The sequence below is a fragment of the Cervus elaphus genome, chromosome 11 (assembly GCF_910594005.1).
Source record: "Cervus elaphus chromosome 11, mCerEla1.1, whole genome shotgun sequence".
Classification (NCBI taxonomy): domain Eukaryota; kingdom Metazoa; phylum Chordata; class Mammalia; order Artiodactyla; family Cervidae; genus Cervus; species Cervus elaphus.
In genome coordinates this window covers 89,732,207-89,760,019 of record NC_057825.1, presented here as the reverse complement: position 1 = coordinate 89,760,019, position 27,813 = coordinate 89,732,207, and the positions used below count along the sequence as shown (strand labels likewise).

General features: G+C 46.7%; 1 protein-coding gene across 21 annotated transcripts in view; it reads right to left on the bottom strand.

Moving 5' to 3' along the window:
* DYSF (dysferlin) overlaps positions 1–27,813 on the bottom strand; it is a 220,588-nt gene that overhangs the window by 176,075 nt on the left and 16,700 nt on the right. For all 21 annotated transcript variants that reach the window (XM_043918350.1, XM_043918348.1, XM_043918352.1 and 18 more), the window contains exons 2-3: positions 18,834–18,889; positions 17,589–17,680 (exon numbers count right to left, since the gene is read on the bottom strand). In XM_043918350.1, coding sequence (XP_043774285.1) covers positions 17,589–17,680; positions 18,834–18,889 — 148 coding nt within the window. The remainder of the gene's footprint in view (positions 1–17,588; positions 17,681–18,833; positions 18,890–27,813) is intronic.

The window sequence follows — 27,813 nt, the reverse complement described above, 5'->3', positions numbered from 1 at the left end:
AACTCGTGAGAGTCTACCCATCTATCAGACCCCGACCCTGAAACAACTTGTAATACTTAAAGCACAAATATTGTCAAAGTCAATCACAACTCTCTCTAGGCAACTTTTAACAACCTCCAGGCTTTTTGTCTTTATAAGCCCTTCTTTCTCCCAATACTTTCACAGGTACCTGAATTTGTGTCTCCCATATTACATTTTTTTTAATGTTTATCTATTTATTTTTGGCAATGCTGGGTCTTCGCTGCTGCTCAGCTTTTCTCTAGTTGTGGCTTTTTTCTAGTTGCGGTGAGCGGCGGCTACTCCCTAGTTGTGGGGCACTGGCCCAAGGGTGCAGGACACGGGCTTCAGTAGTTGTGGCCCCCAGGCTCTAAAGCACAGGCTCAGTAGTTGTGACTACAGACTTAGTTGTCCCAAGGTATGTGGGATCTTCCCAGATCAGGGATCCAACCCTGTGTCCCCTGCATTGGCAGGCGGATTCCTTATCACTGAGCCACCAGGGAAGCCCCCTGAAATGCAATCCTTAAAATCCCAAATAAACTACTTTCTTATTTGCAGCCTCGTGCACTATTTTCTGGTTGACAAATTTGGTCCCCAGATTCCCAGGGCTTCAGGGTGGGCAGGGGAGCAGATGGCTGGCGGGCCTGGCGGTGCAACCTGGGAGTGGCAGCCGGAGCGCAGCGGATCGCTGAGCACAGAGCAGCCCACCCTCCTCTGCCTCCCTCGCCGCCCGTCCAGCCCTCCCCCCGGGAGAATTCCCGGACGCGGGGCGGGAACAATGGGAGGAAATGCAGGAGGAAGCGGCGACTCCACCCCTGCCAGCCCGGGGAACAGGCACCTCCACGGCCTGCTCCTTGGACTGCTTGTTATTTCCTCCCTTCAACGTCTTTCTGGGTCATAAAATACCCCCACCTCCCAGCCCTGCATAGGCCCTTGGGTCAGCCCTTCCGAGGGGCTGGGCGGCTTCACAGGCCCCCATTCCGCCAGGAGGAAAGACTGGAGGCAGGATGCCCGTCCCTAAGCCTAAGGAGCTGGCTGTGGGGTCAAGATGCGAGAAAGGCAGAGCGTCCTCTGAGTGGGTGGAAGAAGGAGAGAAGAGGGACAGTCTGAGGCTGACGGAGATGGAAAAACCCTGATGGGCCACTCTTCATTCATTCATTTCATTCATTCATGTCTATTCAGGGGGATCAGACCTGGGAGGATGCAGACCCTTGAGGAGACTCAACCCATCCTGAGATCAAGACTGAGACACAGAACTTAGGGCACCCAGCCTTCTGCATAAGAGGGATGCTGCACACTCGGTGGGTACCAACCTTTAGTGGCAGGTAGGACTCAGCACAAATGAGGCAAGCATGGCCCTGGGGGCCTGGGAGCCAGCTCTGAGTGTGTATGGAGCCTGGTAAGCTGGAATAAAAGCCTGTGAGCCTTGCCCCCCACCCTCCACTCTGCACAGCCTACTGACAGAAAAATGCGCTGCCCAGCCTCTCCAGACCCCGTCATCCCTCTTGGCTGTGCTGTGTTCTGAAGCCACTGTAATGTGAGGGCACAAGTTTGGGGGCCGAAAGAGCTGCTGCCATCCCAAAGACAGAAAGCGAGGTCAGCAATCAGCATGGAGGAGGGAGGGGAAGGTCAAAGCAGCTTCCATGTTGACTGGCATACTTTTCCTCATGCAAGAAGAACTCATTCAAACTCATCACCCAGGCAGGATACTGTCCCGCCAGGAATGGGAGGTGGCGACCTCCAAGTCTGAGCCTTAAGTGGGAGGGTAAGAATTAAGGTGGCCAAGTAAGTTGATTTTAACAAAGCACAAAGAAATCAAAACAATTTTATTTTAAAACATCTGGCCACATACGGGAAAAGAATCTTAAAGAGTAGATATATGTAGTGGATGACTCACTATGCAGTACATTTGAAACTAGCACAACACTGTAAATCAACTATACTCCAATAAAAGTTAAAATAAATAAGTAAATAAATAAAACAGTGGGCCATTTTACATCATTGTTTATAAGAACAAAACACAGGAGGCAACCCAAATGTCAAGCATAGAAGATGAGTAAGTTTAGACATACAACAGAATACTATGTTGTTATTTATTGTTCAGTCACTAAGTCATGTCCGACTCTTTGTGACCCCATGGACTGTAGCATGCCAGGCTTCCCTGTCCTTCACTATCTACAGCTATAAAAATAATGGGAATATTACACTGTAGATTTATAATGTATGGAAATTCTTCAAGATACATTGTTAAGCATATGGATCAATGGAACAGAATATAGACAGCCCAGAAATAAACCCACACCCCTATGGTCAATTAATATTTGACAAAGGAGGCAAGAATAAACAATGGGAAAAAAGACTGTCTCTTCAGCAAGTGGTGTTGGCAAAGTTGAACAGCCACATGTACATCAGTGACATTAGAACACACCCTCTCACCACAAAAATAAACTCAAAATGGCTTAAAGACATAAGATGTGATACCACCCAAGTCCTAGAAGAGATCAAAGGCAAAACTCTCTCTGACATAAATCATGCCAATGTTTTCTTAGGTCAGTCTCCCAAGGAAATGGAAATAAAAACAAAAGTAAACAAATGGGACCTAGTCAAACTCACAAGCTTTTGCACATTATGGGAAACAATAAAATGAAAAGACAAACTGCAGAATGGGGAAAATATTTACAAACAGCATAACCAACAGTGCTTAATTTCCAGAATACACATACAGTTCACACAATTCAACAACAAAAAAGCAAACAACCCAATTGATAAATGGGCAGACGACCTAAACAGACATTTCTCAAAAAAAGAAATACAGATGGCCAGTAGGCACATGGCCTACTGAAATGAAACATGAAAAGATGTTCAGCATTGCTAATTACTAGAGAAATGCAAATCAAAACTACAGCGAGGTACCACCTCACATCAGTCAGAATGGTTATCATTAAAAAATCTACAAATAAATGATGGAGAGAGTGTGGAGAAAAGGGAAATCTCCTACACTGTTGGTAGGAATGTACACTGGTATAGCCACTGTGGAAAACAGTATGGAGGTACCTCAGAAAACTGAAAACAGAATTACGTTGTGTGATTATACAGATAATACAGATTACTGCATGATCTAGCAAGCCCACTCCTGGACATATATCCAGACAAAACAGTAATTCAAAAAGACACATGCACCTTTTTGTTCATAGCAGCAGTATTCACAATAACCAAGACATGGACACAACCTAAATGTCCATGAACAGATAAATGGGTAAAGAAGACGTGGTACAAATACACATGTAATACTACTAAGCCATAAAAAATGAAATAATGCCATCTCACAGCAACATGGATGCAACTAGAGATTTTCACACTAAGTGAAGTAGGTCAGAGAAAGAATGACAAATACCATGTAATGTCACTTATATGTGGAATCTAAACGATGATGCAAATGAACCTCTCTATGAAGTAGAATCATGGACATAGAGAACAGATTGGTGGTTGTTAAGTGGGGGAGGGATGGGGGGTGGGTCAAATGGGAGGCTGGGGTTAGTAGATGTAAGCTTTTATATATAGAATGGATAAACAACAAGGTCCTACTATATAGCACAGAGAATTATATTCAATATCCTATGATAATCATAATGGAAAAGAATATTTTAGAAAAACAGAATATGTGTGTGTGTGTGTATAGATATAAAATATATATACATGTAAAGCTGAATCACTTTGCTGCACAGGAGAAATTAACACAACATTGTAAATCACCTATACTTCAATTTTTTAAAAATATTGTTTTTTTTTTAAAAACATACATTGTTAAGTGAAAAACCAAGTTCAAAAAAGTGTGTATAATATGCTACCTATTACTTAGAGTAGTCAGAAAGTCTAATGCTGGTTGCCAGAGGCTGGAGGGAGGGGACAATGGGAAGTTATTGTTTACTGGGTATAGAGCTTTAGTTTTACAGATGAAAAGAGTTACAGGGATGGATGATGGTGATGGTTACACAACAATGCAAATGTATTTAATATCATTAAACTATATATACACTTAAAAATGGTTAAGATGGTAATTGTTATATCTTCAGTTCAGTTCAGTCGCTCAGTCGCATCCAACTCTTTGCGATCCCATGAACCGCAGCACACCAGGCCTCCCTGTCCATCACCAACTCCCGGAGTTTACTCAAACTCATGTCCATCCAGTTGGTGATGCCATCCAGCCATTTCATTCTCTGTTGCCCCCTTCTCCTCCTGCCCTCAATCTTTCCCAGCATCAGGGTCTTTTTGAATGAGTCAGCTCCTCGCATCAGGTAGCCTAAAGTATTGGAGTTTCAGCTTCAACATCAGTCCTTCCAATGAACACCCAGGACTGATCTCCTTTAGGATGGACTGGGTGGATCTCCTTGCAGTCCAAGGGATTCTCAAGAGTCTTCTTCAACACCACAGTTCAAAAGCATCAATTCTTCAGTGCTCAGCTTTCTTTATAGTCCAACTCTCATCCATACATGACTACTGGAAAAACCATAGCCTTGACTAGACGGTAATGTTTCTACTTTTTAATATGCTGTCTAGGTTGGTCATAACTTTCCTTTCAAGGAGTAAGCATCTTTTAATTTCATGGCTGCAATCACCATCTGCAGTGATTTTGGAGCTCCAAAAAATAAAGTCTGACACTATTTCCCCATCTATTTGCCATGAAGTGATGGGACTGGATGCCATGATCTTAGTTTTCTGAATGTTGAGCTTTAAGCCAACCTTTTCACTCTCCTCTTTCACTTTCATCAAGAGGCTCTTTAGTTCTTCACTTTCTGCCATAAGGGTGGTGTCATCTGCGTATCTGAGGTTATTGATATTTCTCCCGGCAATCTTGATTCCAGCTTGTGCTTCTTCCAGCCCAGCATTTCTCATGATGTACTCTGCATGTAAGTTAAATTAGCAGGGTGACAATATACAGCCTTGACGTACTCCTTTTCCTATTTGGAACCAATCTGTTGTTCCATGTCCATGTTATATTTTACCACCATACAAAAAAATCTATTTTAATATATAAATATACTAGCTATTGTGTAAAAATAGGAAAGTCAGAATTTATACTGGTGATTAAGCAATAATATGAGTGGTAGAGAAGAAACAAAAAACAGTTATAACCATGGGAGAAAGATGAGAAGCAGATGGAGAAACAAAAGGAAGAATTTCACTGCATTTTTTAAAATCATTTCTGGTTTTATAGCTCCTTAACTTTTTTTACAAACTCAAAAATTAAATTTAAAAATGAAGCATAAAAACATTTTTTAAATTTTATAATTTATTCATTCAATAAATACTTATTTTGCACATCAGACAAAATACTGGGTCTGACCTCATGGAACTTAAATTCTACCAAGAGCTGCCTGCCTCGTGACTAAGTGTATATTAGATACGCTGCCAAGCACTCTACAAGTATACTTGTCACAGCGGTGGGGTAGTACACTGGTGTTAGTTCAATTTATCTTACAGATGAGGAAACTGGAACTCAGAAAGGCATTTGACCTTTCTGATTTCACACAAATAACTGACAGAGCCAGACTCAAAGGCCTGGCCTTAGACCCAATCATAGACTAGCAGGCATACCTTGGAGCTCTGTGAGCACATCATGAAAGACACAAAAAAATCCTTGGTTTGCCTCATCCATGGAAACAGGAACCCAGGCTATAAATTTGATCTAGTTCAATCTTTTTCAAAAAAATCTAATTCCGAGATGTATTAATCATGCCTTCTTATTTTCTATATTTTCATGACATATTTGACATCTAAGGCTTTGCTCACTTTGGAGAGGCTGCCCTTCCCGGGGCTGGCCAATTCCTAGAGACAGTAAAGGACTCACTGGCAACTGCACCTTTCATATGCAAACCAACCAATCCAGAGCCCACAGTCCCACCACTCCTCTACAGAGGGCTCCCGCTCAGCCAACATTCCCCTGCCCTGAAACCCCAGGACCAGGTACCAGAAAACTCCATGCAGCCCAACATCCCACAGCCCGCTGAAATTATTCAGACCCGCCATCTCTAAGGGTTTTCCAGGTGGCTCAGATGCTAAAATATCTGCCTGCAATGCAAGAGACCCATGTTCAATCAGTATTCTTGCCTGGAGAATCCCATGGACAGAGAAGCCTGACAGGCTACAGTTCCTTGGGGTTACAAAGAGTCAAACATGACTGAGTGACTAACACTTTCACTTTCATAGCCATTCCTAAACTGACTTACCCTGCCTCAGTTCAGTTCCGTTCAGTCGCTCAGTTGTGTCCAACTCTTTGCAACCCCATGGACTGTAGCACGCCAGGCTTCCCTGTCCATCACCAACTCCCAGAGCTTGCTCAAACTCATGTCCATCAAGTCAGTGATGTCATCCAACCATCTCATCCTCTGTCGTCCCCTTCTTCTCGTGCCTTCAGTCTGTCCCAGCATTAGGGTCTTTTCTAAGGAGTCAGTTCTTCACATCGATAACCAAAGTATTGGAGCTTCAGCTTCAACATCAGTCCTTCCAATGAATATTCAGGACTGATTTCCTTTAGGATGGACTGGTTGGATCTCCTTGCCGTCCAAGGGACTCTCAAGAGTCTTCTCCGACACCACAATTCAAAAGCATCAATTCTTTGGTGTTCAGCTCTCTTTATGGTCCAACTCTCACATCCATACATGACCACTGGAAAAACCATAGCTTTGACTAGACGGACTTTTGTTGGCAAAGTAACGTCTCTGCTTTCTAATATGCTGTCTAGGTTGGTCATGGTTTTTCTTCCAAGGAACAGTGTCTTTTAATTTCATGCCTGCAATCACCATCTGCAGTGATTTTGGAGCCCCCAAAATAAAGTCTGTCAGTCTTTTCATTGTTTCCCCATCTATTTGCCATGAAGTGATAGGACCAGATGCCATGATCTTAGTTTTTTGAATGCTGAGTTTTAAACCAGCTTTTTTACTCTCCTCTTTCACTTTCATCAAGAGGCTCTTTAGTTCCTCTTCACTTTCTGCTTACCCTGCCTAGCCCTTTCTTTTCTGAGGAAACCACAGTAGAGGCTCCCGTACACGCTTTCCTCTCACCCCCTCTGCCTCCTGACTGACCCTGGTGCTTCCCAGTGCCTGCCCCTCCTCTAGGGAACTGATGAGAGGCAGGAAGGGAAGGGTCCTGTGAGGGGAAGGCCTAGCTGAGACCCCAGGAGAAACCAGCCAGTCAGAGAGAGGCAGCCGGGCCTGTGGCAGGCATGGCGGAGGGACCCTAAGAGAGAGGCTCTTCCGCTGAAAGTGGCCTCCACTCCTGCAAGGGTGCAGATCCCCCATCAGTACTCCAGGTCTCCCCTATGCCGTGGTGCCATGAGCTGGAGCATGAGCAGGTGCAGCGGTCCAAAGAAGACAACAGCCTCCCAGGGGAAAGGCTTCCACAGCCCAGACTGGTAAATTATGAAGGGAATGCTGGCAATGGAGAGCCAGTTCACAACCTTCATGGTAAAGACTGAATCAGTCAAGAGGCACCTGTGGATGTTAAATCTACAGGGATATTTTGATGAGGAGCAGGATATTTGCAGAGTATTCAAATGTCTCTTAATATACTTCAAGGAGGAAAAAATAACAGTAAAGACACAATGGAAAAATTAGACAATACCTTGACAGGTGACTGAAATGAATATCACCAAAGAGGGATACCATGTATCTCCAGATCCTCAGACAAAACACAACCATGACACAACTATGAGATAAACTATGACAGATTCCAGTCAGGAGTCAGTAACCCAACTGATCATAAATCTAATTATGAGAAAGACATCAGACAAACTCCAAATGAGGAATATTCTTTTTTAATTTGAGGAATATTTGATTTTTTAATTGGGGCATTATATTATTCAAAGCTTCCTGGATGGCTCAGCAGGTAAAGAATCCACCTGCAATGCAGGAAACACAGGAGACTTGGGTTCAATCCCTGGGTCAGGAAGATCCCCTGCAGGAGGAAACGGCAATCCACTCCAGTATTCGTGCCTGGAGAATTCCAGGGACAGAGGAGCTCGTGGGCTACAGTCCATGAGGTTGCAAAGAGTCGGACATGACTGAGCAACTAAGCACAAATGTTATTCAAAAATATAAATTGTCCCAACTGTGGAAATGAACCAAAGTAAAAGAGGTTATGGAAACATGATGATGAAATTCAGTGTGAGAGTCTAGACTGGGGATTCTGTACAGGAAAAGAGAGGGGGGAAGTGCCATAAAAGACATAATGTGGCCAGCTGATAGGATTAAAATACAAACAGTGGATTAACGTAGGCAACCGTGTTAAATTTGCTGAAATTGGTAACTTACTGTACTTATGTAAAAAAAAAAATCCCTACTCTTAGTAAATATACACAGAAGTATTTAAAGATAAAGGGCCATGATGAGTAAAACTTACCCTCAAATGGGAGAGAAAGAAAAGGGGAGGAAGGAGGGAGAGGAGATAGTGAGAGAGAGAATATTATAAAGCAAACAGAATAGAGCATTATCAATAAGTGAATCTGAGTAAAGAGTATGTGAATGTTCTCTGTTCTATTTTTGAAATTTTTCTGGGTTTGAAATTATTTCCCCAGAAAAACTTTAGAAGGGTCTCCATGCATCAGGTTTCCATTCTTTATCTTTTAAACTAAGAAAAAGACATGTCAACTAAAAACATGTGTATTACGACTCAAACCCATTCATCACTGACTCAGCTGCACCGATCTCATTAGATTTAGTGAGTTAGCACAACAGGAAAGTCAGATAGCCCCTGACCTGGCAGGACACACACACACACACACACACTCAGGCACACAGACTCAGGGGATGTTTAAGGACACCGTTGAGGAGACACCATGAGTGGTGGTCCCTCCAGCCATGCATACCTAGCCATGAGGAGCAGGAAATGAGAAGAACCAGATATTACACACACACACACCCAGCCTGCCTGGCCTCTGGCAGCCTTCCTGCCAGTATCTGATTCCCCAGGGGTACCCAGGGTAACTCTAAATAGTTGTCCACTTCAGTCCAAAAAAAGACAAAAGAAAAACTATTCTGAAGCCCAGGGATATCCTGAATAGAATCCAGGACAAAATGCATAGTTATAAAAATCCTTGGAAAACAAGGATATGGTCAATGCTTCCGAGGATGCTGAGAACAACAGGATGGTGAACTATAAATATTCCTGCCTCAAAACTGCCTCCCGGACTTCCCTGATGGTCCAGTAGTTAAGAGGCTGCCTGCCAGGCTTCCCTGATGGCTCAGTGGCTGAGTATCCACGTGCCAATGCAGGGTACACAGGTTCGATCCCTGGTCCAGAAGGATCCCACATGCCTCAAAGCAATGGAGACCATGTGTCACAGCGACTGAGGCTATGAACCACGACTGCCAAAGCCTGCACCCCTAGAGTCCCTGCTCCACAACAAGAGAACCCACCACAACAAGATGCCCGAGCACGGCAACTGAGAAAGCTTACGTGCAACAACAAAGACCCAAAGCAGTCATAAATAAATAAATCAACTTCTTCCCAAGGATTCGGGAGGCCAGCCAACTGGCCTGCTGAAACCTGGAAGTGGAACATAGGCCTACTCTCCCCAACTTCTAGCAACAACAGACTGCCTCTCTGTCCTTTTTAATGTCTATGCGCACAGGCACATTTGGGTGAACATCGATTCCCATGTAAGAAACACACCCGGACAAAGCAACCGATAGAAAGACAGAGAGAAAATACCCTCCACACTTAAAACAGACCAGGAGTCAATATTCCTGACCAGATCCCAAGTGTACAAACTACTAGGAATGAGCAAGAAAAAAACAAGCACCTCAAAATAGGACAGGCAACTGACAGACGAAGAAATACAACGGGGCAATAAAGATGCCCAACTTTACAAGCAATCAAGGAAACACAAATTATGAGATACTTTTTCTCCCCATGGCACTAGCAAAAATAAAACACTGATTTTTTTTATACTGTTGATAGATGTAAACCAGGACATCTTCTTGAAAAGTTATTTGTCAGAACTGATAAAAATGCTATTTCATTTCTAAGGACCTATCCTAAAGGAAAAACAGTATAAGAACATAAAAGCATTTGGATAAAGATGTTCAGTGAAAAACCAGGAAAGAAACTAAATATCAGTGGATAAGGGCTGCTGCTGCTGCTAAGTCGCTTCAGTCGTGTCCCACTCTGTACAACCCCATAGACGGCAGCCCACCAGGCTCCCCCGTCCCTGGGATTCTCTAAGCGACAACACTGGAGTGGGTTGCCATTTCCTTCTCCAATGTGGATAAGAGCACAATGGGATAAATTATGGTACACTCACACCATGGAACATAACACAACTACTGAAAATGAGGTTGATCAATACCCTCTGTACCTGGGAAAATGGTCCACGATAAAATTAGGAAAAACAAGATGGGGACCATTTTACATGGCGTGACTCATTTTTGTGTAAGTAAATGTATAGACTTGTATGTAAACAGATGCTCATGGATGAAGAAGACATGCACCAAATGATCAACAGTGGACATCACCGTAGGGAAGGGAAGGAGTGAATGGGAGAACATGACTTTTTCCTTTATAACCTTTTAAGAATGGAGCTTACTTATGCTTATGTTTTTAAAAATAATTTTTATACTCTTGTGGGGTTTCTGTAAATTTTTTTAAAACAGAAGAATCTGTGCAGGGACTTCCCTGGTGGCCCAGTGGTTAAGAATCCACCTTCCAGTGCAGGGACATAAGTTTGATCCCTGATGGTAAAGCTAATACTCCACATTCTGCAGGACTACTGAGCCCTAGTGCTGCAAGTGAAACCCAACGTCCACAACTAAGACCTGACACAGCTAAATAAATAAAAGAATGTGTGCAAATTAAGGTACAGCACATATCCACATGGAGCACGTGCTTGCTGTAATAGTCACACGCCGGTGTGGTTTCTTATGTGCATCCATATGGATTCTGCTATTACCAACAACTATTACCACATACTGGGCACCTTCAATGTGCCAAGCATGGGATAGGCGTTAGACATCCACACCAACTCTGCATTATGGTACTGTTATTGCCTCTGTCCTGATGAGGAAACAGGTTCAGAGAGGTCCAGGTCACAGGCAGCGCCAGGATGAGACGCACTGCTAACAGTGGAGTTCCTGAGAGAAGCTTTGCCCCTGACTCATGCCAGCCACCACTGCTGCCCTGCTCAGCTATGCAGACATTCTAGAGGACCAAGACCACCTGCTCCTGCCAGGATGGGACCCCTCGGCCACATCAACACACTCCAGGGGTGAGTGGCAGACACCCACGGGCCAGACCCGCTCCCCCAGGCACCTCTGCGGCCTTCCTTACATTCTCGCACGTGACTGACTCATGTTCAGCTTCTTCCTGGAAACCCCCATTTTCCCTCAACAGCTTAAGCCCATTGTCCCAGGGGATACCAGGACACCCCTTCCACCTCCACCCGGGGTGGGAGGGAACCAAGACCTACTCAGCGACGTCCCTGCAGGAGATAGTCACCTATGTCAGGAAGATCCACCGTCCCCAAAATATCTCCTCGAAGCCCATCATGGTGCCTAACCCCTCACCGTTATCATTTCTCTTTTTGGTCTAAGCAGAGTCTGGGGCATAAAGCAGCATCCCCAACTTTTCCAAGAAAAAGCAAAAGTTAAGCTACAGGCTGCCACCAGCATTTCAGAATGAATGAGTCTTTTTCAACGACAGCTAAGAGGAGTCTTTGATGGGAAAGGGCTGGGGCAGTGGGACTCAAGGCAACTGGGACAGCCAGAGGCAGCACAAGGGAGGGACAAAAGGAAGTGTGCCTGGAGGAAGTGCCTGCTGCCGTTTACGGAGCAGCCTCTGCGCAGGGCCCCAGACGTGCCTGCGCACAGAGGCTCGGGGAGCTGACGTGAGGACCCGCCCCAGACAGCAGGGCTGCTGTGACTAGACTCTACGTCTTCCCAAAGCCCACACTGATTCCACTCCACCAGCTCACGGAGCCCAGCGTGGGGGTGGGAGGAGGAGCAGCTGAGGAGGAAGGACGGGGAGCAGCCATGTGTGGGGAGCTGCCTTCTGGGCCCCACTCAGTGGCAGACACCACACAGGCAGCCCAGGTCGCAGGGCAGACGAAGGCGGGCAAGGCTGTGTGTGTGGCTGAGACAGCCCTCAATGGCCCGCTTTATCGACTCACCAGGTTGCCAAAAGGTTGGGGGTGGATCACGGTTGTCCAAAGAAAATGCTATCGTGAGCACCTAAAGGAACGCTTCCTTAAAATAGTAATGTGCCTTCTAGCTGATTCTTGGTGTCAACCTGGGTCTCCTTCTTTACCGTTTGATTGAAGGGGGTCTGGGTGCACAAGCCCCCTGGGGTAGAGTTGCCAGATCAAGTACGCTACTGCCTGTTAACTTTTCATTTCAGATAAACAATGGGGAATTTCTTAATATAACTATGTCTCATGCAACACTTGGGACATTCCAACTTAACTCTCTGTCCTGTACGTTTCTCTGTTGAATCTGGCCACCCTACCCCAGGCCTGGCTAGGCCTGGAGCCAGTGAGTTACTGTAGTCAAGATGAGCATCATTTTGACACAAATGTTTTGTGTTTCTTGTTTTTCATTTTGCTGTGCCGCTCAGCTTGTGGGATCTTAGTTCCCCGATCAGGGATCAAACTAAAGACTCTGCAGTGAAAGCAGGAAAGCACAGAGTCCTGCCCACTGGATCACCAGGGAATTCTATAACCATGGTGTTTTGACAAGTGGATACTTTGAGCCGTTGGAGGCTTCTGCTCACAAATTTATGTTTACCAAACACTTAAATTTAAAAAAATACACCTACATTAATTAATTTCCACTGGAAAGGCATTTTTCAGAACAAATTAAGCCCATTTATTTTGTTGATATATTTTCTATACAGTGTAATTAAACTCTTTCCTTTTTTCAATCTTCATTTTTATTTTACCAAAATTATTGTCATTGGTAATAATTATTTTCTATTTACATTTCCCAGCACACGTTTGGTGCAAAGTTGTTTTTTTTTTTTTTTTTTTTGGTACATATCAAGCTTTATCAACTATAGGTCTCTCCCATTCTTGAGTTTTCTTTTGTAGAATTCTATTAAGTCTAATTCTCTCAGTTTACAGTTACCAACAGAATCCTTCAGTCAGTCTTTTCATTTCCTTAACAATTTTGCCCGTGTATCATTTTGCCCATGATTATTGCATGGTAATCATTTCTACCAATAACTACATCAGTAAACTATGGCAAGAATTATATTTACTTCTTAGTTAATCCATGAAAAAAACTGAGAGCCATTCCTTGCGCTCATGCAGTGGGTGCTCAGCCCTGGTGCACGGCCTCCCCCGTGCAATTTCAAGAAGTGCTGAGACTCTAACTTCTCCTTTAATCCGTTTGCTGCAGAGCCCAGACACTCATCTGTTGTAAAGCTCCTGAGTCATTCTAAGATGCACCCAGGGCTGGAGCTCTGTTCCAAAAGTCTAGAGCTGCACTGCCCAACACAGCAGACAGCCACTACACATGCACATGAACTATTTAAATTTAAATTAAGTAAAATTTAAGATTCAGTTCCTCAGTCACACTAGCCAACACAGAATGATTGCATCATCTCAGTAAGTTCTATCCAGCAGCTCTGGTCAAGAGTGGAGATGGCTGGTTCTCACTCCGTAACACCTGGGAGTTCGTAATGATGCACAGGCTCTGGCCCCAGTTAAGTCAGAACTTGCAGTTGGGGCCAGGCACTGGCTTGTTGTGTCAAAACCGCCAATGATGCTACTGCCTCATAGCCTGGACTGGGAACTTCTGGGCTCAACGTTCCAGCGGCCAATTGGTCAGGGATCAAGGTCAGCTTCCCCTCCAACATCCTTCTGAGAAGCCCAGAGTAAACAGGAAGTTGTTGAATGCAGCCTGGGACACAAGTCCAGGACCCACCCTAGCTGGGTTTGCACAAATGTCTCCCACCCAGAGGAGTGACGCTTCCTTTTTGCATTTGAAATCTGATTTTATGGACACAGAGTTTTGATTCACCCTTGCAGTTGGGTCAGGGTGGGTGGGGTGCAGAATGGCCCAGAGATAGTAACCAGCCTGAGAGGTCCCCCTCCTGAGAGATTCCAAGACCCCACTCCAGGCCAGCAGACCAGTTTAGCACAACAAGGTCACTCAAAACTGCCAACAGCCACGGGGGAAACACAGAAACCACGGGGAAAGAGAGGAGTCTGAAAGTGGGGGAAGAGTCATAGGAGAGAGAGGATAAAAGGAGAGGGGCCAGGAGGGGAAGTGAGCAAAGCCAAGGACCTTTGGAGACAGAGGTGCAAGTGAGAATGAGTGAGGCATTGAGGGCGCTCTAAGAACAGCAGGAGGCAGAGGACGGAGGTTTGGCAGAAGGAGAGGAGGCGGCTGAGGGGAGGAAGAGGCTTTGCTGGAAGAAGACCAGGGAGGACCCTTGGTGGGGCTCAGAGAGCACCTGGGACGGCCAGGGATGAAGGGACAACCCTGTGGACCTCACTGGAACCGAGGACAGTCAGATGGCAGCGGTCACCATCACACCCATTATTTCCCTATCTGCTTCCTGACCAGACACGGACAAGTTGAGGGTAGTGAGTAGGTGTTCCACATAAAATGTTCATTAAATTGAATTCACTAAATTTTCCCCCCTTCTCTCTTTCAGACTGTAAAATGCCACGTGGCTGCTCTTGTTGCTTTCCAGAAGGGTTCCTCACTTTCACAGCCTTAGAAATGTTAATAATTTTAATCTGGGATTCTTTTCTCGCATTTCATGAGCAGAGTGAATGTGCTGTGTGGTCCTACCATGGAGGCCTGACAGAAGTACCTGTGTGTACCTGCCTCCCCTCTGCCGCTCCACCGGGCTTACCCCCATACACCTTCCATCCAGTCAAACTGCTCTCCAGCCTGCAAACCCCACTCTGGCAACAGCTCCAACAATGAAATCAAAACTCTATTATTTCTGAAATTCTTCAGGTGTTTGTGAATGTAATTTTAAATTTAGCTGAATTAAAATTTAATAATTTTTGAAGTGAAGTGAAAGTCACTCAGTCATGTCCGACTCTTTGCCACCCCATGGACTCTTAGTCCATGGAATTCTCCAGGCCAGAATACTGGAGTGGGTAGCCATTCCCTTCTCCAGGAGATTTTCCCAGCCCAGGGATCAAACCCAGGTCTCCCGCACTGCAGGCGGATTCTTTACCAGCTGAGCCGCCAGGGAAGCCCATTAATAATTTTTAACTGCTAGAAATACAAAAGCAAGATGAATGTTTATAAAACTCAAAAATTAACAATCAAATAGTTATGGGAAAGAAGTTTCTGTTTAAATTAGAAAGCTTTGTCAATTAGGTCTTCTGCAGATTGATGTTTGAGGAGCTGATTTCTAGCACACTGGCCTTACAGTGACCTGGTCATGGGGGAAACTGGTTTTCAGAGAGCTGACTTCCCCCTGGGAGCTAAAGGACACCCACAGGGGCCAAAGAGAGGGTTCCAAGGTGCGATCCAACCTGTCCCTCCTGTGACCTCCAACCCACAGGGCCAGGCCAATCCATGTGTGACACTGGCCTGGTATCACCCTGAGGGCCAGCCTGGCTCTTGAATTGATCAAAAATATGTTCTCAAATCCTGCTGCCTTCCTGGTCTTAGAAATCTCCCCACAGGGCCTGAAAAATGCTGAATATGATCATGAAAATGAAACCTGCATTTCCTCTGCATGCCTTTGCCTTGCTAAGCTCCCTCCAGAAGGGCCAAGCACCCTCCTGAGGCTTCCAGGAGACTCTGCGAGGTACAGGGACACCGTGATTTTGACCACGTTGAAGACCCGCCCTTCAATCACAGCTCTGCCATCACTAACCTCCGGGGAAATCACCCGGCCTCCTGGAGCCTCAATTTCCCTCTGTAATAATGACAAGTATAACTGCAACGCCTAACGATTAAAAAAGATCCTTTATATAAAGACTCAGCACAGGACCAGACACTTGGCTAAGCTCTCGGTAAACATCAGCTGTTGTGGATTTGCTATTATTATCCTCAGCCTGATGCTGGAGGCCCCCTCCCAGTCGGGCCCCCCTGCTCCCCTCTCCCTGGGCTGCACAAGTTGTGTGACTCAGTCCCACCTGTAAGGCCTTAGCCCACTGCCCTCCGTGACTGAACAGCGGAAGGCCCTCCATCCCTCTCCTCTCTAAAGCCAACCCTGGCCTCCGACTCAGCCTGTGTGGCCCTCCTCCAAGAAGCCTTCCAGGACTACCTGGAGTCCAACACTGCTCCTCCCTCACCCGCAGATCCACCATTCATACTTGTCAGAAGCTGCCTTTTCCCCACAAAACGACTGTGTTGGAGTAGCTTAGTGTGAACTAATTCCAGACCCTGCTCCTGTGCAGGTGGGGGCTGCCGAGGTCCAGACTGGACAACATGGACCCAAGACGCCCTGGGCCCCACACCTGCAGCCCCACCTTGGGAGGGCACAGTGAAAGCACCCCCATCCTCCCCACACGTACCAAGCTCCGCACTCACGGCCAGCAGGGCCACAGAGAGACTGTGGCAGTTGGGGTTTTTCCAGGCTTTTTAAGATTTCAAACTTCCCGGATATTTTGCAGCCTGAGACCCTGGTCGGCATTCCCCGGATCTCAGAATCTTCCCTCCTCCTCTCTTCCCTCCCCCACCCCAGGGAAAGACAGCCGGGCCCCAGACACCACCCAGTTCCCAAACAAAGGTTCCACTGTCAGCAGGTCACAAAACAGCAAGTCCATGCCTGATCCTTGGGTCCGGACCTCAGCAAATGGCACCAAGAGCAGGAACCCACTCCTGCCGACACCGTCAGACCCAGCAGGGGCCGCTGGACCCCCACCATCACATTTAAGGCTCAGCAGTGTGCGCCCCACACCTGTGTCTCCCAGGCCACCCCACCCCACAGTCAACAGGGCCATCAATCTGCAAGCTCGGCTGGCCCTGCCCACTCCCCACACCCCGACCACCAGCACACGAAAGGCCAAGAGCTCAGTACAAGAGGAAGGACCCACCATCTGCCAAAGAGCCTGCTTTTACCACCGCAAAACTTCGAACTCTGCTCCTGCTACTTTGCCTGCCCGGAAACCCTCCCCACTACAAACTGACACATGAAATGACATCAGAAAACACTGCCAGAGGACGGTGGGCAGTCAGTGTGGACTGTTATTACTGTTCTGACTTCTAAACCATAGCTCTCACCTCGAGTCCCACCTCTTGCACGAAGCCCTCCTGAGCGCTCCTGCCAGTGGCTGCTCTGCTTGCCCGTCTCCCGCAGTGGGTGGGGAGAGAGGGCCGTGCCAGGCGCCGCAGGGCTGCAGCAGGACCCGGAGAGCTTTCTCTTCCCTGCTCCCTGGGGCACAGGCTGTCCTGGGAAACACACTCACATCTGTCTCTAGCCCATCTTCCTTCCCTGCCAATTCACCCCCAGCTGAGTTCCTGATGCTGCAGTCAAGCCTCTCCCCTCCTCCTCTGGGCCAGGCCCATGAGTGACAGGTCTTCACTAGACACCAGCTCCCCAGAGTCCAGATTTTGAAATCGGCATCTGCCACGACCCCACCCAGACAAACCCACAGGTCACAGAGCCCCCCCTCACCGCCTCACCTGTTCCTCCCCATCGTCTCATGGTCTTTGACCACCACAAGAAGCTCGGAGCCCTGGTCCAGGGGGATCCCCTTGAGGTCCCACTCGAATCCCTGGAAGGAGAAAAGATGTCTTAACCTGAGGGTCCCTAGAAGAGAAGAGACTGTGTCTGGTTCCCCCTGGGCACTGAGGGGGCATCTGAGACCACTGCTGGGGGAGGGAGGGATGCACAAGCAAAAGAATGAGTACATGAGTGGCAGGGTCCCAGAGCTTCAGAAGTGACAGCGAGAGCCGAAGGCAGCAGCAGAGGCCAGACCCCCGTGACCCCCTCCTCCCAACTCAGTTCTACCAGTCACCAGGGGCACAGCTGGGGGAAATGCCAGGTGACTCTGCAGGGCCCTCAGGGACCAAGATCAATGTGCTCATGGAGCAGTCAGGCCCCTGGAGACAGCATGGATCCACATAGGTCTCCGGTAATCCCAGGATCCTTCTCAGAGCAAAGGCACCCCATGCACCTCGACCCTTCCCACACAAGGCAGCCAGGGCCTCCAAAGATGACCAGGGAGCCGTATAAAGAAAGCTGGCTGATTAAGTCTCAAACAAGGGCAAGTTATACAGCCGATGGGAGTCAATTCTTTTGCCAATTAGAGAATGATGAATCTCTGAGCAGATAACACTGACCAAGAACCTGAATTGGTGAGCAAGTAAATGAGCATCTCCCAGCACAGATTTATTCACTAAAATTGTTAAAGGCTATTGCAAAATGCCTTAAGTAAATCATTTGCACAGATAAGTTACTGCAAACAGGCAATTACATTCTGTGGTTTAAATTACCACAGGAATGGGTAAACATGGTCAGTTTTTCTAAAACAATGTATTCAATGTAACCCAAAGCAAAAATAGAAAAGAAAGCAAGCTGGTTGAGGAGGGAGGCAGAGGCCAGCAGGAGGCAGAGGAGGAGCCAAGGAGGGCCATGGGGAGGAGGAGGCTTTGGGCAAAGACAACAGCCTATGTGAGGGAGACAGGAGAGCCTAACACACCCTCCGTCCGGCTGGCCTGGCCAGAAAGGAGCAGACAGAACACTCCTCACTCCTCCCCACGCTGCAGCCTCATCATAGGGCAGACCCAGGCCAGGCCACCACCTCTCCTCCCAGGCTCCTGCTGCCCGGAGGATTCCTTGGCGAGCCAGACCAGAGCCCCTCCTCTGGATGACACCACCACTGAAAAAGCCGCCAAGCCCCCCGACTGGTCCCGCAGAGGACATACCTCATTCCACACAGGGTTCACGTTGTTCTTGATGACTTTGGTTCTCTTCTTCACACCTACGAGAGACACAGAGGGAGGGTGAAGAGACGCACCCCACTCTGCACCTTCCCCAAGTGAGGGCCAGTTCCCAGACGTGCACTGCAGCCAGCCCCCCCAGACGAAACCTTACAAAACCCACAGGTCCCTGAGCATACCCCTGGTCTGCAGTGAGAGCCCCATGCCAATCACACACGTCTCTCAGCCCTGGGATGGAGAAAGAGTAGCCCCATCTGAAGGATCATTTAAAGGAAAATACCCAGCCTAACTCTTCTTTTTCTCGATATTTTATTTTTATTTATTTATTTTGCTGCTCTGGGTCTTAGCTGCAGCACACGGGATCTTTAGCTGTGGCTGGACACCCTTAGCTGCGGCATGTGAGGTCTAGTTCCCTGACCAGGGATCCAACCCAGGCCCCCTGCATTAGGAGCTCAGGGTCTCAGCCACTGGACCACCAAGGAAGTACCAACCTGACTCTTCTTTTTTTATTTTTTATTTTGTATCCGAGTATAGCTGATGAACAATGTTGTGATAGTTTCAGATAAACAGCAGAGGGACTCAGTCATACATCTACATTCTCCCCCAAACTCAGCCTGACTCTTCTTAATGGGTTTGTTATTGATACTCCTGACTTTCTAAATAAAGTCTTGAAATTGTCACGTTTCTGATTCTAAGAATGAATGATCTTCATAGAAAATATTCCATTTTTCTTTAAAAAAATCTGTCTCCACATAAAGTATGATTCCATTTATGTGAACTGTTCAGAATAGGGAAATCCACAGAGACAGAAAATAGGTTAGTAGTTTCCAGGGGCCTAAGGGGAGATGGGAATGGTGAATGAATCATTAATGGAGATTTCTTTTCCGGGTGATGCAATGTTCTGAAATTAGATAATGATGACGATTGTACAACACAATAAATGTATTAAAGATCATTTACACTGTACATTTTTAAATTATTAAAATGGTGGCTTTTAGGGTTTGTGAATTTTACTCAATCTAAAAAAAAAAAAAACAATCCTCCTCTCTCTCACCTTGAAGGCATCGATCTGAAACAGGCTGTCCTACCTGCTCGTGAGGGCTGGGCTGAGGGAACACAGCAGGGCTTTGGAAGAGATGGGAACTCACACTGCTGAGTGCCCCAGGCGGGAGCCTGCCGAGCCTTTCCTCTGGCGTTTGGGCCTGAGGGGTGGATGAGAGGAACAGAAGGGGCCAAACGTGCCTGGCTTTTCCATTGAAGCATCAGGACAGGAATGATTCTGGTGCTTAGTGGATGATTTAAAGTGCTCAGCCAGACACAGACTTATATTTGGGTTGGATATGAAAGATCACGGATTCAACCCCATCTGTGCCAGACCCTTCAGTGAGAAGCCTGCAGCCCCACCCCGACTGCTCGGCATTCACTGTCCTACCTGGGCTGGCCCTTCGGGCCTCTGGGAACATCCCCCAGGACCCTTGAGTCCTCCTCTGAAGCCGAGCACTGTCTGTTTCCTTCCTGGAGGTCTAGCCCCCATGGCCCAGTTCAGAGCAGGAAGAGAAGAGGGGAGCAGAGGGGGTCACGGACACAAGCAAGGTCTGGGGACGGATTGGGAGGAAGGAGACAATGGCGTCCCAGGTGGCTCAGTGGTAAAGAATCCGCCTGCCAGTGCACGAGACTTGGGTTCCATCCCTGGATCGGGAAGATCCCCTGGAGAAGGAACTGGCAGCCCACTCCAGTATTCTTGCCTGAGAAATCCCATGGACAGAGGAGCCTGGCGGGCTACAGTCCATGGAGTCACAGAGTCAGACACGACTGACAACACGCATGCATGCAACAACAGAGAAAGGAGTCAAGGAAAATCAAAGAGAAAGAAATGTCCAATGGAGGACTGGTGGACTTCAGACAAAGATTCAGGCCCCACAAGTCCCCTCAGAGGTCCTGATAAATCTCCCCCAGCCGGAGAGGGTGAACCCCACCCCCTCCAACCACCTGCTGAAAATCACTGTTGAGGGAACAGCACGTGGACTTTGGGATGACACAGATCATCATAGAACACTTATTTTCTCAGAGAGCCTAGGGCAGCAGTTCTTAAGCTTTTGGTCACACAATGTCATGCTTAAAAATTAAGGACCCTAAGGAGATTAAGTAAAACTAAGGTAACTTGTATCTATCGACTTTTACTGTATTTGAGGTTAAAACTGAGGCACTTTAAAATATTTATTTGGTAATTAATTTTCCATTAACAAAAATAAGCCCAGTACATGTTAACATACGTGACATATTTTTATGAAAAATAACGATAACTTCCAAAACAAAGGAAAAAGGAAAATGACACTGTTTACTTTTTGCAAAACTCTTTAATGCCTAGCTGGATTATCATATCTTTGTCTACATTCAGTCCATTGAGATGTCTTGTTTTAGTTGACATCCATGAAGAAAATCCAACCAGACATATAGATGGAAAAGGAGGTGCATTTTAATAAGTTTTCAGATAACTGGATATTATTCTCTCATACTACACCAAAACTTGACAAATAGTGTTTCTTAAACTTAAAGGTTAGCTGCAGTGTGAAATTTGAAAGTAGAGTGGTAAAAATTTCGCACTGTTACATTAGAATTTATTGTCCTGTCTTGCATTTTGAATAACTCTCTTACCCATGCAGGACTCTGTAACATCTAGTGTTGGTCATTTGGGAAGTAATCTCATCAGAAAAAATGATTAAATACTGGGAAATGAAAGACAGAAGTTTTCTAAAATTCCAATTTTTGTTTGAAAGCTCAACTTTTATGATGGGCTACAAATGATAAATGTCAGTTTAAAGTAGCAGGCTTGCTCACTCATTTTCAAGAAAATAACTATCAAATACCAAAGTCTGAATAATCATAGCTTGTCAGTCATTCTTTCAAGTAAAAACAATATTCCATTTTTAAAATTTTAAAACAAAAGGCAAGTTCAACATGCCACTTGAGCAGTCACACAAGTGCTTTTTCTTGCAACAATCGTCATTTCTCCAGGTGCAGCAAAGTGCTCTGGACATACTTCCCATCTCAACACAGAAAATATTACAAAAACAGGTACTCCAGGATCAAGATTAATAAAATCAATGATTGCACAGCTTTATCAGGGACATTTTTCAATAAAACTGGCTTTTCTTTTTCAAACTGTGAGTACTGGCTTTTTTTTTTCCCCTTCAAATTACATGTTGCTGTTCAGTCACTCGGTCATGTCCAACTCCTTGAGACCCCATGGGCTGCAGTACACCAGGCTTTCCTGTCTGTTACCAACTTCTGGAGCTTGCTCAAACTCATGTGAGTCAGTGATGCCACCCAACCACCTCACCCTCTGTCGTCCCCTTCTCCTGTTGCCTTCAATCTTTCCCAGCATCAGGGTCTTTTCTAAGGAGTCAGTTTTTCACATCAGATGGCCAAAGTATTGGAGTTTCAGCTTCAGCATCAGTCCTTCCAATGAATATTCAGGACCGATTTCCTTTAGGATTGACTGGTTTGATCTCCTTGCAGTCCAGGGGACTCTCAAGAGTCTTCTCCAACATCACAGTTCAAAAGCAACAATTCTTTGACGTTCAGCCTTCTTTATGGTTCAACTGTCACATCCATACATGACTACTGGAAGAACCATAGGTTTGACTAGACGGACCTTTGGTGAAAAATACAACCAGTACAACTTGGTGCCAAAGCCCTATTAGTATTAAGGCACCATCATTTCACTTTCCATTGCTGTTGCACCAGTGGTACAAATATCAACACAGTGAAAATTGCAAACAGCATCTTAGTGTTATTGTGGAAATATGTTTAACCTTGCTGACCTGCTCAAAGTTCTGGGGATTCCCCTATGGGTCCATGTACCATAGTAGAAGAACCTCTCAGGAAATTCATTGAACATCTGTTTCCTCACCTGTAAGGTTGCCATGCCCTTTTGCAGGGGGATCTTCCTGACCCAGGGATCGAATCCACGTCTCTTACATCTCCTGCATTGGCAGGCAGGTCTTTACCACGAGCACCACCCACTTAGCATAAGGTCATGATAATATCTCTCTACAGTGTTGTCATGAAAATTAAACAAGATAGGATGAGTGAGGTGCCTGGCACACAGCACGCTCATTAAGTGTGAGTTCGCTTCCCCTCCCCTCCCCTCTGAGCCTCAGTCTGTTGCATCTAGTGAACTCCTACTGATCCTTCAATGCCCAGATCAGCTGTTTCTGCTCTGATATGCCTCCCCTGACTCTCCCAGACAGAGACGGTTGCAATCTGTGAAAACATATATTGAACAGCAGGACAACGCTGCACTTCTATGTCTGTCTCCCAACCAGAGTGCGAGCTTCAGAGGGCAGAGACCATGCCTTACTCATGGTAGGAACCCTAGAATATAACAAGTGAGAGTTGCTCAGTTGTGCCTGATTCTTTGCGACCCCATGAACTATACAGTCCACGGAATTCTCCCAGCCAGGATACTGGAGTGGGTAGCTGTTCCCTTCTTCAGGGATCTTCCCAACTCAGGGATCGAATCCAGATCTCCTGCACTGCAATCGGATTATTATAGCAAGGTGCCCAGTAATTGAGTGTGAAATGAATGGGTCCTTTTGTTTCCCAAGTTGGGTAAAAGTTCACTTCCTCACTAGGGGGCACTCTTCTCAGGGAATGTCAGAGACTACATTCACAGTCTGGCCATATGTCAGCAGAGGGGCTGAAATGAGGCACAGTGAAGGGGGAGAGGTCCTCAGGGGGCCCAGGGATCTTATGAGAGGTGTCCCAGGCCTGCTCTGACTGAGTCGCCCTGAATCCCCTGTGGGCCATGTTGGTGGGCTCCAGCTGGGGTTAAATACACGGCTTTGGAGTCATTCAAACAGCAGGCACTACTAAGTGACCTAAAGTAAAACTTCTCACCTCTCAAAAGCCTTAGCTCCCTTGGCAGTAAAATGATCATAAAAAAAGAATCTCTACTTCATTGGTTTTGAGGGGATATGAGATGCTATCTAAGTTCACTTCCCCTCCCCTATCACCTTTCCATGGAAAGTAACATGGAAAATTCCAGCTGCAGCCTCTCCTGAATTGTCCATTGGAAATACATCCTGGTGCTTCTGGCTAGCAGCAAGTAAGCAGTACCCACGTGCCAAGCCCTACAAAAAGTGTCTTTTAGACATTTTCTACTTTCTGCCTTCCCTGAAGATGAGAACAAAGGCCCTCAATATAATTACACTAAGTCCCAGTGAGAAGGACCAACTCTGGGACCGTCTGGATGATGTGAAGGGAGGGGTCACTGATAGGCTCTACAGCCCTAAAGAAGAGACCGAAAGAAACAAAACTTTAATCCGGCATGATCACATGACTTACAGACACCAAGGAAAAGGAAAGCAGGCTGCGAATTAGGAAATACTTTCTTCCTCATCATGGATTTAGGCCTTTCCTGTCCTTGATCATCAGTTTTGGCCTTGAGAGATGTGGCTTTATGTGTATAAATAAACAGACTCAATAGTTAAAGATAGATGAGCACTCACAGCTCCTGCCAGGGGTGTGGAGAGGGGATTGCAGAATTGGGGGCAGGCGGGCATCCATGAGAATCATGCTGGAACCCTGGGGTGTCCCTCCAGACTGAATGACTCAGTGAAGAGGAGTGAACCTGCCCTGGGAGGACTCTTCTGTGCCCCATGGAAATTCTTCACTTGATTTCCCCTGCCTACCCACCCCACCTCAACCCTACATTCCTACCAGAGTCACCCATGGCTGTAGGGTAATGTTTTTCAAACTGCTCATTGGGACCCAGTAGCAGCCCATGACATCAACTGAGTGAGTTGACCAATTTGTCTTTTTAATGACAGGCTAGACTAGAGAAGAAAATGTCAGAACACATCTTTCATGTGAAAGTACTATTACTCAAAAGTTTTGGTTATATTTTCACATATATACTTATGTGTGTACTCTATCTGAATGTAAAATACATTTCTTGTTGTAGATAACAGTCCCAAACGTTTGAAAATGATGACTTAAAGGAAGATTGTCAGAGGAGAACTGGAGGACAAAGAAATCTTAGCCCTTGAAGGTTGAGAGGCAAGGTATGTAACAGAGAAAGATATAGTAGATTGTCCTAGCCCCCCACTGAAGCCAATTCTGATTAATGGGCTGTGGGAGGGGATATGGGAAGGAGGCTGAGAGACACAGAGCAAAGTGAAGGTAAGAGGACGGCCCATCCTGCCCAGCCAGCGCCTGGGGCCACCCGGCTGAGCAGCCTCCATAGGGGAGAGGAGCCTCACACATCTGACACCTGAGCACGGACACGGCCACGGCCTCACACGAGGAACCACATTCCACCCAGTGAAGTCTACCTGTCAGCAGCCAGTGGCTGTCCCTGCTGCCGTCTGGGCCTCACGGCTCATTCTCCTTTTCAAGCCCATCTTGTGGCAACAGGGCTTCTTGGATGGCTCAGCTGGTAAAGAATTTGCCTGCAATGCCGGAGATGAGGGTTTGATCCCTGGGTCTGGAAGATCCCCTGGAGGAGGAAATGGCTACCCACGCCAGTATTCTTGCCTGGGAAATCCCATGGACAGAGAAGCCTGGTAGGCTACAGTCCACAGGGCCGCAAAGAGTCAGACATGATCAAGCTACTGAACACAGGGCACTTGTGGGGACAAGCCCTTTTCAATGGTCCAGGACACTTGTGAACTGCCCCCACTGCCAAGGCCTGAACACACATGGATGGGGGTTACTATGTGGAAGGGAGCACCCCAATCTCTGGCAGAACGAGCGGGCAGTCTCCCCATAGCAGTGATGGGACAAACTCCCTCCCCCTACACAATGATAAGGTTGAGGTACATTTCTGAAGCAGACAAAATGTTTGTCTTTGTAATACTGATTCAGTGGAATCTTCGGAGCTGGTGGGATCACAGAGAAGATAAATGCCAAAGCAAGGGTCTTCACTGAGGGTGCACATCCCAGTCTGTAACCTGCTCCCATGTTTCTAACATCTGTCCAAAGAGGGCTTACACAAAGGCTGAGGAATACTGGTCCATTTCCCATTGCATCTCAAAGGCACCAAGGCCCAGATGTCCATTGACAGATGAACAGATAAACAGAAATGTGAGCTGTACACACAATGGAATATTGCTCAGCCTTAAAAAGGAAGGAAATTCTGACACAGGCTGCCACATGGACGAACCCTGGAGACATCACGCTAAGTGAAATATGCCAGTTACCTGGGATTTGGGGAGGAGGAAATGGGGAGTTATTATTTAACAGATACAGATTTTAGTCGGGGAAGATGAAAGGGTTCTGGACACAGATGGTGGTGATGCCTGCACAACAGGATGAATGTAATTGATACCACTGAACTTAATGATGACCACTTAATGACCACTTAATGATGGTCAGGCTGGTAAACTGTGTATAATGGATATTCTAACACAACTCTGAGTTAAGTCCAGGTGGGAGATGGTGAGGACACTGCAGCAGGCCGGGGGTCTACTGACCAGCAAGTGGGTGGGGAAGGGGGCTGGGGCAAGAGCAGAGCCCATCTCAGATTCTGACACGGATGCACTCAGGGTGGCTGCAGGGGCCGTTCACCAAGAGATGGACCAGACTGAAGAGGAGATGGGACGGCTGGGACTCACAGAGAGGGAGAGACGGGCTGCTTCTGCCCACGAGTCAGGTAACAGACCCACTACAGCAATGCAGGGCGCCTTTAGATCCTGCAGGCAGCCTCAGTGCAGCCTCTCGTTTACTCCACAAACATATTTTTAAGTATTTGGGGGAAGCGGGGCCTGCTCTGGGTGATGCCCTGCGGCGAGCAGACTTTCTTTAGTTGCAGCAAGTGAGGGCGACTCTTCGCTGCAGCGCCTGGGCTTCTCATTGCCGTCATTCCTCGCGTGGCAGAGCACAGGCTCTAGGCACGCGGGCTCGCTAGTTGCGGCACCCAGGCTTGGTTGCTCTGTGGCATGTGGGATCTTCCTGGACCAGGGATCAAACCCTTGTCTCCTTTATTAACAGGCAGATTCTTGTCTACTATACCACCAGGGAAATCCAGTCCACAAATAGTTATTGAGTACTTGTTCTGTCCTGGGCACTCTCTTGACACCTCATTAGAATACCCATTAGATAAGCAAAGCGATAAGAATTCAAAGTTACCAGCAGAAACCGAAACATGGTGGAAATTGAACGGAGAAAAGGTAGCGTTGGCTTCTGCTGAAAGAAGGTCTGCTTTACTTCTCAGCACAGATACCCTCTAACAAAAAGGGTCAGCAGACGCAGACAACTCTGAGACTTGCCCGCCATCTGTTCCCTGACTCAAGTCTGCACACCCTGAGACTGGGCAGCAGTCACTCCCTGCCTCCCCTACCAGAGCCCTACTCTTCTCATCTCAAGAACTCCCACCCCAGTCTCCACCTTTCTAAATCTTAACTGAAAATATACTTTCCAGAAAACAAGTAGCCACCAGGAAAAGAGTGGTGGCAAGTGGATACACGGGCTATGATGGAATGCTGAGAAGAGACGTCTTTAAACTCAAAAGGCCAAATAGAACTTTGAAAGATAGTTCTATTTGAAACTATCAAAGATATTTGAAGATATTTGAAACACCAATGACAAAAACCATAATGTCCTTAACATGTAAAGAGTACTCATAACTAATTAAGAAAAAGACAAACATCTCTCCCCTCCCGAACTGGGCAAATTAAAAAGCAGTTCAGGGACTTCTCTAGTGGTCCAGTGGTGAAGAATCCACCTGTCAATGCAGGGGACAAGGGTTTAATCCCTGGTCCAGGAAAATCCTACATGCTGCAGAGTAACTAAGTCTGCATGCCACAGCTACTGAGGCGTAGCTCTAGTGACCACGAGCTGCAACTATTTAAGCCCAAGCATCACTGAGCCTGTGCTCTGCAGCAAAAGAAGCCACTGCAATGAGAAGCCTATGCACAGCACCTAGAGAGCAGCTCCTGCTTCCCACAACTAGAGAAAGTCC